The sequence below is a fragment of the Scedosporium apiospermum genome (genome assembly GCF_000732125.1).
Source record: "Scedosporium apiospermum strain IHEM 14462 chromosome Unknown SEQ_SAPIO_0165, whole genome shotgun sequence".
Lineage (NCBI taxonomy): Eukaryota > Fungi > Ascomycota > Sordariomycetes > Microascales > Microascaceae > Scedosporium > Scedosporium apiospermum.
Window position 1 is genome coordinate 181,449 of NW_015971866.1, and position 16,010 is coordinate 197,458.

Sequence of the window (16,010 nt, forward strand, 5' to 3'; positions counted from 1 at the left end):
TCCGTCTGGTGCAATGGCTGCTTGAGCCTACTGTTCTCCTTTCGGCCGCGCCCGGAAAGCGACGTCATGGTTGGACTCTCAAAGGAAACGGTCAATTACCTGCGCGAGTTTTCTACTTGACGCCTGAGCATTTTCGGTCGCTCCAGTCGCGCCCAGACGAGGCTTACAGTCTTCGCACCAAGCGAGTTGATTGGACTGGCTGTCCCTCTTTGTCGAAGCCGCGAACCGCCGATGGCAGCGATCGGAATTTCGAAGGGTTGTGCTTGTTCGAGCTCCCAATTAGCAGAACTGCCATCCAAGTGATGAATATGGCTAGTTGCTTCTGACTGCTAGTGTCGGCTCGGGGGAGGACACACTTGGGTTCCCTCTTGTCATCTTTCTCTGGACCGGCTGGTTCTCTACTTCCAGACCGACTACACCGACTACACCGACTACTTGGTCCTTCCCAAGTGTTTCCGGGGCCGCCCAACGAATGGGGCAAGCGCTGCCAGCTCCATGGTGGGAACCCCCCTGTCAAGATGGGTGCACTTGCCACAATTAACGCCTCGGTTGGTTCATGTGAACTTCACGTGATACTACTCGAATCGTGGCTGCCATCCTGCCCCATCCTGCTCCGCTCTCCAATTTTAGCAAGTGCTAAGTGTTCGTTAACAATATTCTTGAACTCTGGTAGTATTCCTGCTGGCATCCACAAACAATCATAACATTTCGTAGGAACAGCGCTACCTCACACTAACCAATAGTTCTTATTGGCCTGTGCAGGGTGGGATTGATCCTGCCTGCATCGCTTAACCTGATTCATAAGCTACACTAAGCCTGAATGGGGCTAGCGGCAGCTTTGATTGGAGGGGGAAATCAAGAGGCGCATTTTCCCAGTCCTGAGACGGCCCCCGGCCAATCAGCTTCCACGTTTAATCGAGACCACCGGACCCACTGCTACATGGGCCATGAAAATGAGAAGGAGAGAAGAAGCTGATCAACAAGCCAGAAAAATTTCGAGACCGCGCCCCCCAAATATTTCCCCCAAACCCGATCGGCCACCCGCCAATTCGCAGAGTTGCAGAGAGTCGCAGCAAGTCGCGGTCGTCGCCATCCGCCGATAACTTCCCAAAGTCCCTTTGTACCATCGAAGTGATTCTTTTTGATTGATGTATTGATTTTCTTTTGTTTCCTATCAATTTTCCCAGTTGTCGAGCGGCTTCAGTCCCTGAACGGCACACACAAACTCAAGCGCGCTGTTTACTCTTTCGTTTCCTGTCACCGGCCCATCTCGCCCTCCTCACGCCCCCCAATCCTCTCTCTTCCCCCCGTCCCCATCCATCCGCCCTGCGCTTCACGGTGAAGATAACACGCGCGACACGTTTAGGTAAGTCTTAGCTTTTCTTACACAGGGTAAATTCTTTTGATCGAGCCCTGCCCGCGATCCACCTGCTCGTTGATGTATTGTTTCTGCTCGTCTCGTACCCCTGGGTTCACCAGAGGCTTGGTCTGCTGCCACCCACCACGGACTCCGTCCTCCGTACATGCTGCATTTTCCTAACCCACCCTATCCGTCGCGTACTATCGACAAAGCCAATTCCATATTGTCTCGTGACGCGATTACCATTTGTTCGCTCGAGGATTAGATGGAAATCCCGTTCTAGACCTGTTGGGGCTGCCGCGAGGCTGCTGAATTGGCTTTGTTCTGCCTCGAGCGAACCTGCGATTGTCGTTCTTCCCCCTCCAATTCTACTTGTCACTTTCCCATTTTCTTTCGCTGCTCCCTCTTGTGCCTTCCCCCCTCCCCTGGCACTTGACACTACTTTGTACCTGCCTCTGCTTCTTCCCCATTCACAATACGTCGCGGTACCTCAATGACCCCCTAAACGCGGTGTCTAGATCAGTGGGTTGGAGTCGCTACCAGAACCTGCTACCGCCCTGCTCAGCGCTGCGGTCGCATTCCCACTTTCCAACTGTACTCCACTGAACCCCTACAGCCACCCACTGAAGCCATTGATTTGTCTCCCTAATTTGAATCTCCCTCTCCCAACTCTTCCGCCACAATTCGCCTTGCCCTTTCACTTTTTTCTCTTTCCCCGACACATCACCCAAGACGAAAAAACAGCTGGCCCAAGGCTGGCGGCGACGCGACTTTCGTCCATCCAATTTTTTTTTATCGCGACATAACCAACCCAATCGTTTTACATCTATTCATTTCATTCGAATAATTTATTATTGCCTTGAGGATTTCGTCTTCAATGTTCTTTTATCCGATATTTGCCTGCGCGATCTGCTAACCGATTCAAGTACCCATCTCATGGGTTGTCGCCCCAAACAGTCATGAGCACCTGGATGAATGAATCCGTTGCTCCCAACCACAATGGAAACATCTTCCCTCACATGAACGACCCGTCGCTATCCGGTACCATGATGGACCCTTCCACCGCGTTCATGGCCAACGCTGGCCAATTCAATCCCGCCCAGTTTCAGAATCCTCAGCAGCCAATGAACCCCCCGATGCCTAATGGCGCGATGCGAAATGCCTCCCCGACCTACCAAAACCCCGTTTATCAAACCAACCCCGTAATACCATCGAAGCGTCCGCGCCCGCACGAAGATGTGATGGCCTCATCTCCGCGACAGAATCCCGGTATGCTCCCACCGTCGCGGTCAGAAACACCGCAACAGGGCGCGTTTCCCGGTTTTCAACCGACGCCTCAACAGAACCCCGGCCAACCACAATACCCTCATCTCCAGCCAAACGGTTCTGCGAACGCAACTCCATCTCCGATGATGGGCAACCAACAACTACGACCTGGAAGCGTTCCCCAACGCGTCTCGACTGCTTCACCTCATCCCTTTTCCCCGAGCACGCAACAGTTTGCACCTCAAGGCTCGCCCGTACCCTCTGATCATGGCACGCCTCAGCCGAACCCATACATGCAGAATATGGCTCCTGGGTTTAACCCCAACATGGGCGCGATGCCGACTCCGACGCGTCCATCCCAGAGCCCTAACCCAATGGCCGGGGGAATGCAAATGATGCCTCAGCAAATGGGCCAACCGATGGCCCAGCAAATGCCGCAGATGCCCCCGATGGGTATGGCGCAGGGGATGAGCCCGCAGCAGATGGCGCACATGCAACAGCAGATAAACCAGATGTCAAATCCCATGTTCCACCCTCAAATGCAACAGGCTCGTACGGCTGCAGAGCAACAAAAGCTTTATCAGATGCAGCTTCAACGGCAAATGCAACAAGGAAACATGCAACAAATGCATGGCATGGCCAATATGCAGATGCCTCCCCAGATGCACCCTCAAAACATGCAAGCCGGTCGCGGGATGATGGCGAAGCAGCCGGTTCAGGGACCCAACGGCCACCAAATGCAGCAGCCTGGTATGAGACCGCAAGCGCGTCCCATGCCCCGCCCAGACCCCGAATCGTTTATGAAGAATTTGACAGCCTTCATGAACGCCAAGGGACTCCCACTGGACGTTAGCCCGACCCTGGCGGATCGTCCAGTCAATCTCCTGTTGCTCTTCCAGCAGGTGCAATCAAGGGGCGGTTTCAAAGCCGTCACTGCGGCAAACATGTGGCCTCATGTCTCGAGTCAAATAGGTTTCCACCCCGTCCAAATGCCCGCGGCACCGCAGATGCTGAGAGCAATCTATGATCGCAACCTCCTTAAGTTCGAGGAGGCGTTGATGGCTCAGAATCAAAGGAAGATGATGCAGCAACAACAACAGCCTCACCTCCAGGGCCAGCCTCAACCACAGGTTCAACAGCAGCCGGCACAGCAGCCGCCTGTCATCCAGGGCCAACCTATCCCTTCGAACCAGGTACCCGCCACCCCGACTAAGCAAATGGGTCGCGGCCAGCCTCAAATGTTGCCGCAAGGTCAATCCCCAATGCCAAGAGCTGGTCACCATCCGCCAACACCTAAGGCTATGCAGCCTGGCCAGCAACCCGCTGTTAACGGCTTCTCTGGTCCTCACGGGCCTCAACCTGGCCAGGCGAATATGCCAGCAGCGCATGTCCGAAATAATCTCTCGCGAAATATCGACCCAGCGTCCGGCGGCCCGACCGGGGAGTTGCAGATGCCCTCTCCAGCTCCTGGCAAACCTGGTGCCATGTCTTTCCCCGGGCATGGTCCTTCTAGCGTACCCGTTCCCGGAGCCACCGCCGTTGGTCAGCCGTTTCCCCGCCCCGTGCACGACGATGAGTATTCGCCTTGCTCTCGGCAGCAGTCTACCTATGGAGGCGTGAACCTAGAGTCTGCCAACAAGCTTGGCATTGAGTTGGAAATCATGAAGCCCGATGTACCCCCAGTTGATGAGCTCGGCTTTATCGACATCCAAGCGCTGACGCGCAGTATCCAGAGTGGCATCCACGGGGAGGTTCGCCTTGCCCTCGACACCCTGGCGGCCGTTTCGAACTCCCCAATGAGACATCACTTCCTCCAACTTCAGTATTGCGACGACCTGATTGATGTCCTGCTTGACTGCGCCGAGGAGCAGGTCGAACTTCTCGCCGAACACACAGTTCAGGTCTCGGACGAGATCCTCCTTACCCCTTACGAAGATGTTGTCCGGGCGTGTCGGGTGGAACAATTGATGGTTCGTGATGTTTCTGCCTTCGGCTCTCAAGAATATGAACTTGATAGAGCAGTAGATCGCCTGGTCTGCATTACCACGATCCTCAGGAATCTCTCTTTCCCAGGAGAGGAAAACCCAAATCATCCCATTCTCGCCAACGAGGAAGTCACCAAGTTTCTCTGTGTCGTCATTAGGTATATCGGTACGCGTACCATGTTGCTGAGAACGAACGCGAATACACTCGACTTTATGAAGGATGTGGTGGTTCTTTTGTCCAACCTCTCGGTTCTACTTGAAATCCCTGGTCGCGAGCAGGCCATGTGTCTCTTACAGTTCCTCTTGGCTTTTGCCCCTACTCCGGGACCGAGCCTCGCCGATGGTTACATGTACTTTGTGTCATACGACCCTGCCCTTCATCCTTACCTCCCTCACGCAGTTGACTCGTTGGCGAAGCTACTGGCGAGGGACGAGCCGAATAGGTCGCACTACAAAATCATCTTTTCCGCCGACGCCGACGGCCCGAACCCTTACGACCTGCTGACACGCGCCTTCGGCCTCGCGATATCACCCATCCCTGAACAACCACGCGACGGCCGGCCGCCCCATCTACCGCCCCTCGTCGAAGCTAGGAAGCCATTCGTAATGCAAGGATTACTCGCTGCGGAGATCCTGGCATCGATTGCCCCTGGCTACGAAGCCGGCATTGTTAAGACGTGGCTTTCGTGCCACAACGGGCTATCGCAAAGGATTTACCGTCTAATACAGCTGGTGGCCAGTCAATTCGATAACCCTCCACGAGGGCCAGGACGGGGACAGCCTCGGTCGGATGATTCGCTCCTGTGCCTTGTGGTCTTGGGTGTCACACTCCTTCGCCGTCTGATGGAGAAATCGAGGGATCCAAGCAATCCGACATCAATCCCACCGTCAGCCTTGCCCACTTCAGACTCTGTTCTTTCAGCGATGATGATGACCTCGCCAGAGTGGACGAAGGAGGGTGTTCTGCAGCAGTTATTGAGCTTCTTGACGCTAGACTCATAGGCTGGGCACAGTCTCTCGCTTTTGAGGGGGAAGTGGATCGTAATGCACAGATACACCTGTTGGAGCTTGGATGAAAACGAATCATCGCGGAGTGACACTCACTATGGTTTCCGGATCTCCTGCAGAGATGATGCGCATGGCTTTCCCTCCTGTCTCTTTTTTTTCCTTATTTTTCTTAGAGCGGAGTTGGACGGAGGTTTTTACGGAAGGTTGGCGTGTGAATGGAATTCGAACTTGCTAGATATTGGTTATAAGCCTTTTGTTTGGAAACGGTGCCGTGGAGGCGAAGTAGGGGCGGTGTTCGAATATCAAAGTTTCAAAGATCAGGTCTGGCTCGTGTTGGCTCACGAGCGACATGTAGAGTAGTGCAGAGTGTTCTTGTACAATTGCATTGGGATATTATGAAACCTGAGCCCGCTAGCTCACTTTATTCTTCAAATATTGTACACGCCGTGATGGGCCTCTATAAGTTGTGGAGGTGAAGGCCATTACTTCTCCCTCAGTGCGACTCATAAACTCAGTCGCGTTCGATATCCAAGCTGCTTATGATATAGCCGACCTTGCTCCAACTCCTAACCTCAGCGTACATGTGGTTGTACAGGGATAGCCTGGCGCAATATTCGGGATTGCGTCCTCTTTCCTATTCTTCTTTCGGGCGTAGATGTAGTCCAGCTTTTAAAAGCCCTTGGTCTTGAGCCACTCTGTGATGCTAGGAACGTGTGATCCCTATCGGCGAATCTGTTAGCAACTGAAAACCAAATAAAAGGAAGAGCCGCCCGAGGACTATTGAAGTATTTATAGCACTGGGATGTGGAGTACCTTCACGACGACATGTCCTGTCACGGGGTTCAAAGAAACATCCGCCTTATCTACCCCAAGAGCCTCCTGAACATCAGCCTTCAGCGCGAGGGCATCTCCATCTATACGGCGGATCAGCGTCGTGCGCTTGGAGCCGCCGGCCTGGATGCGGAGGTAGACAGGGAGTCGGTTCGATTTGGTGCGGGAGACGAGGTAGGGTGTGGATGTGGTGGTCGCGGAGGTCGCGGCGGAGGAGGTGGCTGTGGTTGTGGAGGAGGGGATGGTGAGGGATTCGGTTGCGTAGAGGCGGATGGGGAGGTTGGGGAGGCGGGTGGGAAGGGTCTGGGCGAGGCGGAAGAGGCGCATCTTGGGTGGTTTTGGAGTGAGGGAAAGAGAGAAGTGTATGGTGAGTAGAGCGTCTGGGGAGGGAGATGTGGATAATTACGGGTGCTGGACTGGGAGGTTCGGAGGTGCTGTCGCTGGTGAGTCGTTCGGCTCGGTATTATAAGTTCAAATGGCTAATTGAGCGAGGTTGCGGCGGTTCTTCGTCGGCGGGCATGATCTAAGCTCGTCGTCGTTGCTTGAAGTTTTTCTGGACCTTCACGAAAATGCTCAACGCTCTCGCCTGAACACGTGACTGCCGCCAAGAGTGACATTTGCTGGCAAACGAGGCCGGATCAACCGCGGGTAAACCCAGAACAAGGCAAACCCCACACTTGCCCACGAAAATCTCGAAAATCCAAGACCACCCCTCCAGGGCCATAATATTTGTGTCTTGGTAGACGACAACCACCCCCCTCCTCCTGCAAAGAGTCGCCTCCACCGCTTCCCGAAAACAGAGAGCTCTTGATATTTCCAGGCTCCTTTCCTCCTCTCTCCGCAGAAAATTGCACACCCGGAAATCTCATTTTCCGCCATTCCCAACATGGCGACCGACACCAACCCCGAGGAGTACTCCCTCCTCGACAAGTTCGCGGGCCAGCTCTCGCGCCACCTGTTCTTCCACCTCCTCGACTTCGAGGCCGGCAAGGCCGCCGACGCCGGCGACGAGCAGAAGGAGCGCGAGGTTCTCGAGGCCAAGATCAAGCTCCTCGAGGGCACCAACATGAGCGACTACGTCGCCAGCCTGTACTCACAGCTGCACGGGACGGACCCGCCCGAGAAGTACGCGAAGCAGAGGCAGGCCGTACTGCAGCAGATGGAGAAGTTTGTGCAGGATACGGCTAGGCTTTCGGAGTTGCTTATTACGGATGAGGTTGTGAATCATTTGAGGAGTGATAAGGTTGCTAACTTGGCCTTCCTCGAGAAGGAGCATGGTGTGAGTAGCGAGCCCTTTTTCTTTCCCTTTCTTTCCCCCTTCGGTTGTGTGATTTGGTTAGGATATGTGACATAGCTGACTGGTATCCTGCTCTCTCCAATAGGTCACTATCGACATGGTCAACGCGCTCTACGACTTTGGCCAGTTCCAGTTCCGATGCGGTGACTACCAATCCGCGGCCGACCTCCTATACAAGTTCCGAGTCCTCTCGACCGACAACGACAAAGTCACCAACGCTACGTGGGGCAAGCTCGCCTCCGACATCCTGACAGCCAACTGGGACTCCGCCGTTGAGGAGCTCATGAAGGTCAAGGAGAGCATCGACACCAAGCTCTTCAACAATCCCCGCGCGCAGCTCGACCAGCGCACCATGCTCATCCACTGGGCCCTCTTCCCCCTCTTCAACCACGAGGCCGCGCGGGATCCCATCCTCGACCTGTTCCTGTCTGCCAACTACATCAACACCATCCAGATCAACTGCCCCTGGATCCTCCGCTACCTGGCCGTCGCCATCATCACGGGCCGCGGCCGCACCCGCAACTCCTCTGTCCACCAGAAGCAGATCAAGGACCTAGTCCGCTACATCCGCCAGGAAGAATACGAGTACCACGACCCCATAACCGAGTTCGTCTCCTCCCTCTACATCTCGTTCCAGTTCGACGAGGCCCCCACCGCCCTCGCCAAGGCCGAGCAGCTCTGCCGCAACGACCTCTTCCTCGCCGAGTCGACCGACGTCTTCGTCGACGCCGCCCGCCACCTCATCTGCGAGAGCTACTGCAAGATCTGCTGCAAGTTCTACATCCGCGACCTCTCCGAGAAGCTCGGCCTCAACCCGGACGACGGCGAGAAGTGGATCGTCAACCTTATCCGCGACACGCGCCTCGATGCTAAGATCGATGCCCAGCAGGGCGTCGTGACGATAAACCACCCGCCTAGCAATGTGCATCAGCAGGTCGTTGAGAAGACGAAGGGAGTCTTCTTTAGGACTACTGTTATGTCCTCTGCCGTGTCTAAATAGGAGAAGAGACAATGAGGAAGTTAAGTGGAGGCAGGGGTTTTCCTATAGATTTTTGATTTTGCCATTCATCTTTCTTCCCCTATGGTTAGATATCGGCAAGGTTTTTCTCCTCCAAAAAAAGAACTTGTTTATGATGGACGACGAAAAGACGGGCAAGCCAGAAATAGACGCAGTGTATTTAACGGCTAGGAGAGAGAAAAAAAAAAGGGCAGGGAATATCTGCATTGCAAGGCGTTCAGAGAGACAAATCTTAATGGGAGTATCTTTTTTGTTTTCCTTTTTCGGTCTTGTCTTGTTTGAAACTGGGGAATCGGGGGCTCTCTCTCTCTGTGTGGTTTTGGGTCCCTTTTCGTGTTTAGTTTTAGGTTGTCTGCGAGGTTGTCTGCGAGGAAGATAGTTGATATAAAAACACCATTCACCCCATCCATCTTGAGCCAAGTCCTGATCGTAATCTTGGTGTATTATGCTCCCCATGATACCGAAGTCTATGTATGACCTTTAAAACACCTTTGTTCGACATCATCAAAAAACAGGTTATCATTCCTCAATCACTCATACACAATGATACTCGTGAATTTTCAACCCTCGCGCCCAGCAAGCCAAACACTCCCCTTCAACCCCTCCACAACCCCCTTCCTAACCCACCACTCCCCGTCCTCCTCCTCTTCCTCCTCCTGCCAAGTCCTACCTCCCCTCCTCCTCTTCTTCTGCTGTATCTGCTCCCGTCTCCTAATCCACTCAAACACGAGCTTAAGTCCCAGAAGCGCATCCCGCTCCCCCTTTTCCACGGCCTGCTGCAGTTCCAGCCGTACATCGACGGCGCTACCGAGGCGATCCGGGTCGGCGTCTAGGACCGCGTTGCGATCGGAGGGGGACAAGCTGGCGAGGGCGGGGAGGTTGAAGAGCCATGTAAACGGCGAGGGGGTACCCGTGGTGCTGGTGTGGACCGACGAGAGCTGGGTCGAGAAGGGTGTCGGTTTCGGCGGGCGGCGGCGGAGGTGGATGACCTTTGTAGTATTGGTGGCCTCATCCTTCGCCGTTGCCGGGGCCGTGGTAGACGAGGAAAGCGTCTGGGGTTTAACTCTAGGCCGCTTAGTAGCAGCGGCGTACGCGGAAAGATCGAGGTCGATGTTCCAATACGTAGGCCCCGCATCCGTCCGCAGACGAACGACATCCTCAAGCGGTGGGAGGAGACACGGTGTATTCTTAAGCAGCACGGCGCCCCCTTTCCTTCCCGGAGCGGCCGCGTTCTTCTTCAGCTCAATCTTAACGGGGACGCTGACCGGCTGGCCGGTGCCGAAATCCTTAGCGACGAGACACCGCTGGTCCGTCGCGAGCACCCAAAAGTGCCTAAACGCCTGCAGATGCGACCGGTTGTCCATGACCGTCGTCGGGAACACGGGGTAGAACGCCACGAGCAGACTTGCGATGGCCACATCCGTCGTCGCGAACGTGGCGGTGCCGCAGCCGAGGAAAAGCGCGCCGACGGCGAGATGGGCTGCGAGATGGGAGCCGTATGGCGTCGTGGGGTCATCGCGTCCGTGTAGGGAGCGGAGGCGGCGGAGGACGACCAGGTCGCCCGTGCCCGCCATGACTATGGAGGCTGAGATGGCGACGATGTCTTGGCAGGTGCGGGCGTAGGTGCGGGCGAGCTCCTCGTCGTAGACGGGCTGGTCCTCTGAGGTGGGCTCGAGGCGCGTGATGCGTATCAGCTGGTCGAGAAGGGATATGAGGAGGTCTCGGGCTTCGGTGTTGGCGCTTCCGGCGAACCGGAGACCCAATGCGAAGCAGATTCCGCCGAGGATGCTGAAGAACGGGAGGCTCTTAGTCGTAAGATGGTTATAGCCCGTTAGCAGATGCCCGGCTTGGTATTCCTTCGGAAGACTGTTCTTGACCCATTCTTGGGACGGCTGGATCTTGCTCCAGAGAATAAGGTGCCTTGCGAGAGTGCGAAGCATAAGAATGTCGGGTCGGATGTAGTCGAACTGGACGATGGAGCTGGGGACATCGATCTTGCGGGCGACGATGTGATCATCCGACTTCATATACATCAAAGCGATGGCCATAACAGCACCGGCAGCAGCCCGGTCGAGGATATGCGTAATCTCGACCTTCTTGGCCGTTGTCGCGAGTGCGATTAGCTTCTCTGTGAGCCTCATGTCATGGAGTCCCCTGAGGTCGGGTCCCTTGCCCAAGTTGATGAAACCGAGAGCGAAGCCCGCAGCCAGCCTGTACCCTTCGCTTCGGAGGGGCTCTTCCTCGTCTTCCTCGTCGATGTGTTCAATCTCCGACATCATCACCTCGCTCATCCGGCGATGTTGGCTGTTGCAATATAGCAGCCCTATGCCCATGATGCCGCTCGTCTGCGTAAGCGGCGAGAGGTTCAGCTCGGCGGCGCCGCGCGGCAACATCCTCGTAACATGGACCGACAGCAGCCGCGTGATGAGGGAATCCATAGTTCCCATGTAGGAGGCGGCAAGACCGAGAAGTAAACCGATTGAAGTCATGGTGTGCTTTGGTGTCAGGTATTTGAAGGCCACCCACTTGGCGACTCCCTTCAAATGCCCGTTCAAGCCAAGCGCTAGGAGGAATCCGGCATGTCTATTGCTCAAGTCTTGGCTGGGCTTGTTGTAAAGAATCCACGAGGTGTCAATACCCTTAGCGTTGGGGGAGATGGATAGGCCGGCGGATACTCCCTGGTGGAAGAATCCCCAGCAGACCTTCTCCTCGGTAAATTGCGTCTTGTCGACGCCCACGGTTACGTTTGTGGGCTTGACGACGCAGTTGAGATTGAACCCGCCAATATGGAATTTTTGCGTAAGCAACGGGAAGCGGAGACTGTAGTAGAGAAGACCACGACCAGCAGGAATGGCGAGGGTACCGATCGCGATTCTGGATACAAGTTCCTTTTGCTGTTCCAAATACTCGCTCTCGGTCCACCCGGGAACCGGGTCGAGGCGTACGACGCGTGCCTTGTGGGTAGATAGGATGTCCTGGGCTTCGCTTAAACGCCGGTCGTCCTTGAACAGAGCACGAATGATGGACTGAAGTTCGTTGCCCTCGCCGTCGTCACAGCCAACGCTATTGTACTCGTCTAGACTCTGGCAAAGCATTTGGAAATCCCACGAAGCCGTATGTGTAGGGGCCTATATAGGGGGGGAGGGAATAGGTTAGTATTGTTCTCCGAAGGGAGTCTCAGGTGTTTTGAAACTCACTAGTAATTGACCAGTGTAGGGTCGAGATCTCTTTGTGGCTGCCGTGACGAGGTTCATATCGCTACGATTGACAAGTTCCAAAAGCTCCCTGGACCAGCTATTAGGTGGGTGAGGCTGGCAACGCGAGATGGCATCCCTTATGGGAATCAAAAGTGCCTCTGGTAATGATTCCATGACCTTTGTCGTGATGCCCGCTTTGTGGATTGCTTCAACGGTTTCTACAAAGAAAGACCCTGGTTTTAATTGCATGAAGAGCCGTTTCAACATAAAAGTTCTAGGAGTAAGACAGGCGAATCGGTCGGTATTGCGTCGGTTCTTTTCGCTGATGCGCATTGTTTCGAAGTAGATGTCAGCCAAGGTAGGGAAAGATATGCCCTTGCGAGTGGTAAGGTAGGATTCGGCCCATTCAAAGACGCAAGGTACGCTCGGGGGCTCGGGGATAGGTGTAGAGAGACTCAATTCTAGCTTCAACGTTAGTGAACGTACCTCTCAGGACCGCTCAAATGGAGATTCGCTGGAAGTGTATGAACGTACCTGAGTCAAGACTGGGGTCCAAGTCCTCCTGGATACCAACGCCATAGAGGGTAGAGAAGTTGGACCACTGTAGCCACCGCGCAATCTGGCAGAGGACAACCTTCAAGTTCACGCCTCCAGAAGAACTAATTTCAGGAGTCATGATATCGAGCTTTTGCTCTTCGAGCAAAAGGTGCAAGGCCATGAATATGTCACTTGCCGCTCGCCTCTGGAAGTCGGCGCCGAGGGCCTGACTTGTTGGAAGAAACCCGGCTGCTCCAAAAGCGTGCTCTCCGATGCTGGACGTAAGAAATTGCTTGGCGTAACGGATATGAGTCGCCATGAAACCCGTTTGGAAGAGTGTAGTGTCATCCTGCTCGGGATCCTTGTTCATGATATCATCAAAAGCCCACTGCCATCCGGGGCCCAGCATCCAATCCGGGCAGGCAAGGGAATTCTTGGCCTCATAGGACAGCATTGCATTCCAGTCTTCCGTCGCTTGAGCAATGCTAAGGGAAGTCGACGCAGTACGCCGGTTTCTTCGGGACCTGCCGACACGGGAGGCCTGAGCCTTCAGGTGGGCGGGATCCAGGGCTAGATACGAAGCCAGCAGCTCGATCACAAGGCAAGACCACTCAAGGTCGGCCACCTCGATATTCTCCTGCTTGCACCATTGCATGACATGCCACCAGCCCCCAAGATACTTGCCTCCGTGAGGGAACGGGAGGACGTTGCTACAAATTTCGAGGACCCGTCGAACCAACAGAGAAGATGGTTGAAGTTGAATGCGTACTTGATGCAGGCGGCCCTCTGTATCCACCAGATCAACCACTCCTCTGCCCTTGGGATGTGCGAGTCTCACGATACTACCGTTCTCGCAGCTGATTGTCTCGGACTTTTGCTGTCGAAGATCGCGGTCTACTTCCCGTCCATTAAACTGCAAGCTACGAACATTATCGAGGAAAAGCAAGGGAAGGGCGATTGTTGTCATGGGGCCCCATGGTGCTTGGATGCTCAGCTCGTGTCCGCCGCCAAGCTTCTCAGACAAGATGAAGGTCATGGCCAAGTTGCCATGAGAAATCTTGCACGAATCCACGACGCTTTCGGCACGCCGAAGCTCGCCACATTGTGGGATTATGGCTTCGCCGGTGAGTGATGCAGGCTTCTTGCTCGCCTTTGACAATATGTCGGGCTTTTCGGCTGCTTGGAAGTGGAGGGTGAGGAGTTGTAATCTCTTTTCAAGAGTGTCTTGGATGCCAATGACAACTTGCGTGCGCTGGTTTTCGTCAACGGCAGAAGGGGGAGCAGAAAGGATGAAGACGCGGCATTGTGATGTAGCGGGCTGGGACGAAACCGAGTATCGGATGTTGGAGGTATCTATAGAGATGCTCTTGATCTTGGTAAAGGATATTTCTTGGGCAAGCCCATCGAAGTCGTGGTCATCCAGGCCCATATTGTGGAATCCTTCAAAATCCCCGCCAGCTCGGAGTTCATCGAGCACATTGTCGATGGGTGCTTCCAGAAGGCTGTTCAAACTTGGATGTATCGTCTGGCTATAATTGAATGAGCCATAACCCCCGCTGTGGCGGCCGTATTGGCTGCCGTAAGACTCAATCCGCTTCGAAGTGTTATGTCCCGTCATCATCGGCTGCTCGGCATACTGGGATGAAGACAAATCAGCTCTCGCCAGCATTGAGCTTATCCGGCGTGATTGGCGCCTGGTACCCTGCTCTATGTCTTGCTCGAGAGAGGACGCGACGAGATCCTTAGTTTTATCTGCGCCCTCGCTCTTTCGGGCCCGTGTCCTCTTTCCTGGTAGAGGCGCGCCGAAGCTTTCCCTAAAATGGGACTGGGTTGGGGTAGTTGCGCCACTCGCGCAAGGAGGTTGCATAGAGCTCCGACGCCGTATACTCTTGGATCTGGACTTCTTTGGCCGAGTTATAAAAGGATCTTCCTGCTTCAGGTAGTCCAGACGCCAGACGGTGTATATGTTGGCATCACGGTTGACAGTAATTGCTAACGTTAACGTGCTAGCCGGGGCGTTACCTAGTCCCGCATCGTAGACCTTTTCGATGTGGAGTATCTCTTCGGCAGGATCCAGGAAGAGTGGTCGCCCAGTCGATGCGGGCGTTGGTTTCGACTTCCCTCGACTATTAACCTTGGGAGCTCCAACGACAAGGCCGAGCTCGAGAAGAGGGTCTGTCAAGCACACCAGTCTCGGCCAATGAGACTCTGGCTGTTCCATGGGCGACTCCCACATGTTACCCAGTGTCGAACTGAGCCTCAATGGCAGGACCTTCGGCTTTCCCAGACCTTCTACGGAGAAAGAAGATGACGGCGGTCTTTGCAGGCTAGCGGAGAAGTTTGTGGTTTGCGACGAGACGAAGGAGTTTGGTGGCACACGGGGAAAACGAAGGGATACGGGCGCAAAGCTATCGGATCGCTGCTTGCGCTGAATGATGACGCCCTGGGGTGCAGCGCAGGCCGACTCGACTTCAAAGGGCATATGAACAACATGGCTCGTGCCAGAGAGGAAGTATATATGGGCCTGAGTCTTGAGGAAGACGACCAGGGCCTTGGCTAACAGCCTCGCCTCTGTACTCGATTTCGAAGAAGTGGACGTGGTTTCACTTTGCCGTTCGTGTTCAGAAGTGGGAAAGTATGTCAGGAGGGCGTGCGTGATGGTCTCTTTCTCGAGGTCGAGCCTGAAAGCTTTGCGAAAGACCTGACCCCGCGACCAGATGACGCAGGTGTCGGTGATAAGAAGCTCGTCTTCGATGTCCTGGTCGCCATTGTGCTCGACGGATATCTCCCAACGGTAATCGGAAGGCTTTGGATTGGGAGGGAGGATCTGCTCCTGGACCGCGTGCCGTAGCCCAGAGGGCTGGTGCAGCCCTAGTGACTTGACGGATGCCATGCTGGGATGGTGAACATCGCAAGGCGGGCGGAGCGGTCGAATGGGTTCGATTATATCACGGGCATCGGGTGCAATGGGGTGGTTGAAGACTGCTCTGCCGGGTCTTTGTTCGTGGCAGTGATGCGCAAAACCGAAGTGTCGTTAACTTCAATCGGGAGCAACGCGCCTGAAGACGGTTGACGCGCCGAGCTTGTGGGCAGAAACAGCACCAAACTGCCCCTCCAGCCTGGGTTTAGCTGGTTTGACACGGCGATTTAGTGGTGGATAGGGCTGATATGGTTGACGTTTTAGTGGGGCTAATCAGTGAGCTCAACTCCGGTTCGAGACGCACTGTCCAATCTGCTTAGTCAACGTTGAGGCATCTGGGCAGGTCTGGTGGACCTCTTGAGGTTCTGTACCTCGTACCTTCGTACTTCCAAGAGTCTCACCAAATCTCATGCTTGCTTCCCGAAGCAGCTTTTGTCTGGAGGCGCTGCGTCTGCAGCCTGGCGCCACCTGTTTCGCTCGAGTTGCTTCTCAAGGGGAACTAATATAATAAGACCGCAGCTAATTGCTCCATTGCACTTGAAGGTAATAGGGGAAGTACCAGTAATCCATACCAACTTGTACGAACCAGAG

General features: G+C 54.7%; 3 protein-coding genes and 1 pseudogene across 3 annotated transcripts; 2 read left to right on the forward strand and 2 right to left on the reverse strand.

Annotated features, from left to right (window-relative positions):
- Positions 1-2,319: 2,319 nt before the first annotated feature.
- Positions 2,320-5,613, forward strand: SAPIO_CDS10220 (annotated as a pseudogene; the record flags this gene model as incomplete).
- Positions 5,614-6,288: 675 nt separating this feature from the next.
- On the reverse strand, positions 6,289-6,777 carry SAPIO_CDS10221 (uncharacterized protein; the record flags this gene model as incomplete). Its single annotated transcript, XM_016783852.1, has 2 exons — positions 6,289-6,339; positions 6,433-6,777. The coding sequence occupies 2 exons, from the start codon at positions 6,775-6,777 to the stop codon at positions 6,289-6,291; spliced, it is 396 nt and encodes a 131-aa protein (XP_016638701.1).
- A 559-nt stretch (positions 6,778-7,336) lies between these two features.
- SAPIO_CDS10222 (Eukaryotic translation initiation factor 3 subunit E) lies at positions 7,337-8,747 on the forward strand (the record flags this gene model as incomplete). The annotated part of the gene is made up of 2 exons (XM_016783853.1): positions 7,337-7,729; positions 7,833-8,747. 2 exons carry the CDS (start codon positions 7,337-7,339, stop codon positions 8,745-8,747), a joined length of 1,308 nt encoding a protein of 435 aa, XP_016638702.1.
- A 578-nt stretch (positions 8,748-9,325) lies between these two features.
- SAPIO_CDS10223 (uncharacterized protein) lies at positions 9,326-15,392 on the reverse strand (the record flags this gene model as incomplete). The annotated part of the gene is made up of 3 exons (XM_016783854.1): positions 9,326-11,893; positions 11,963-12,423; positions 12,497-15,392. 3 exons carry the CDS (start codon positions 15,390-15,392, stop codon positions 9,326-9,328), a joined length of 5,925 nt encoding a protein of 1,974 aa, XP_016638703.1.
- Positions 15,393-16,010: the final 618 nt, after the last annotated feature.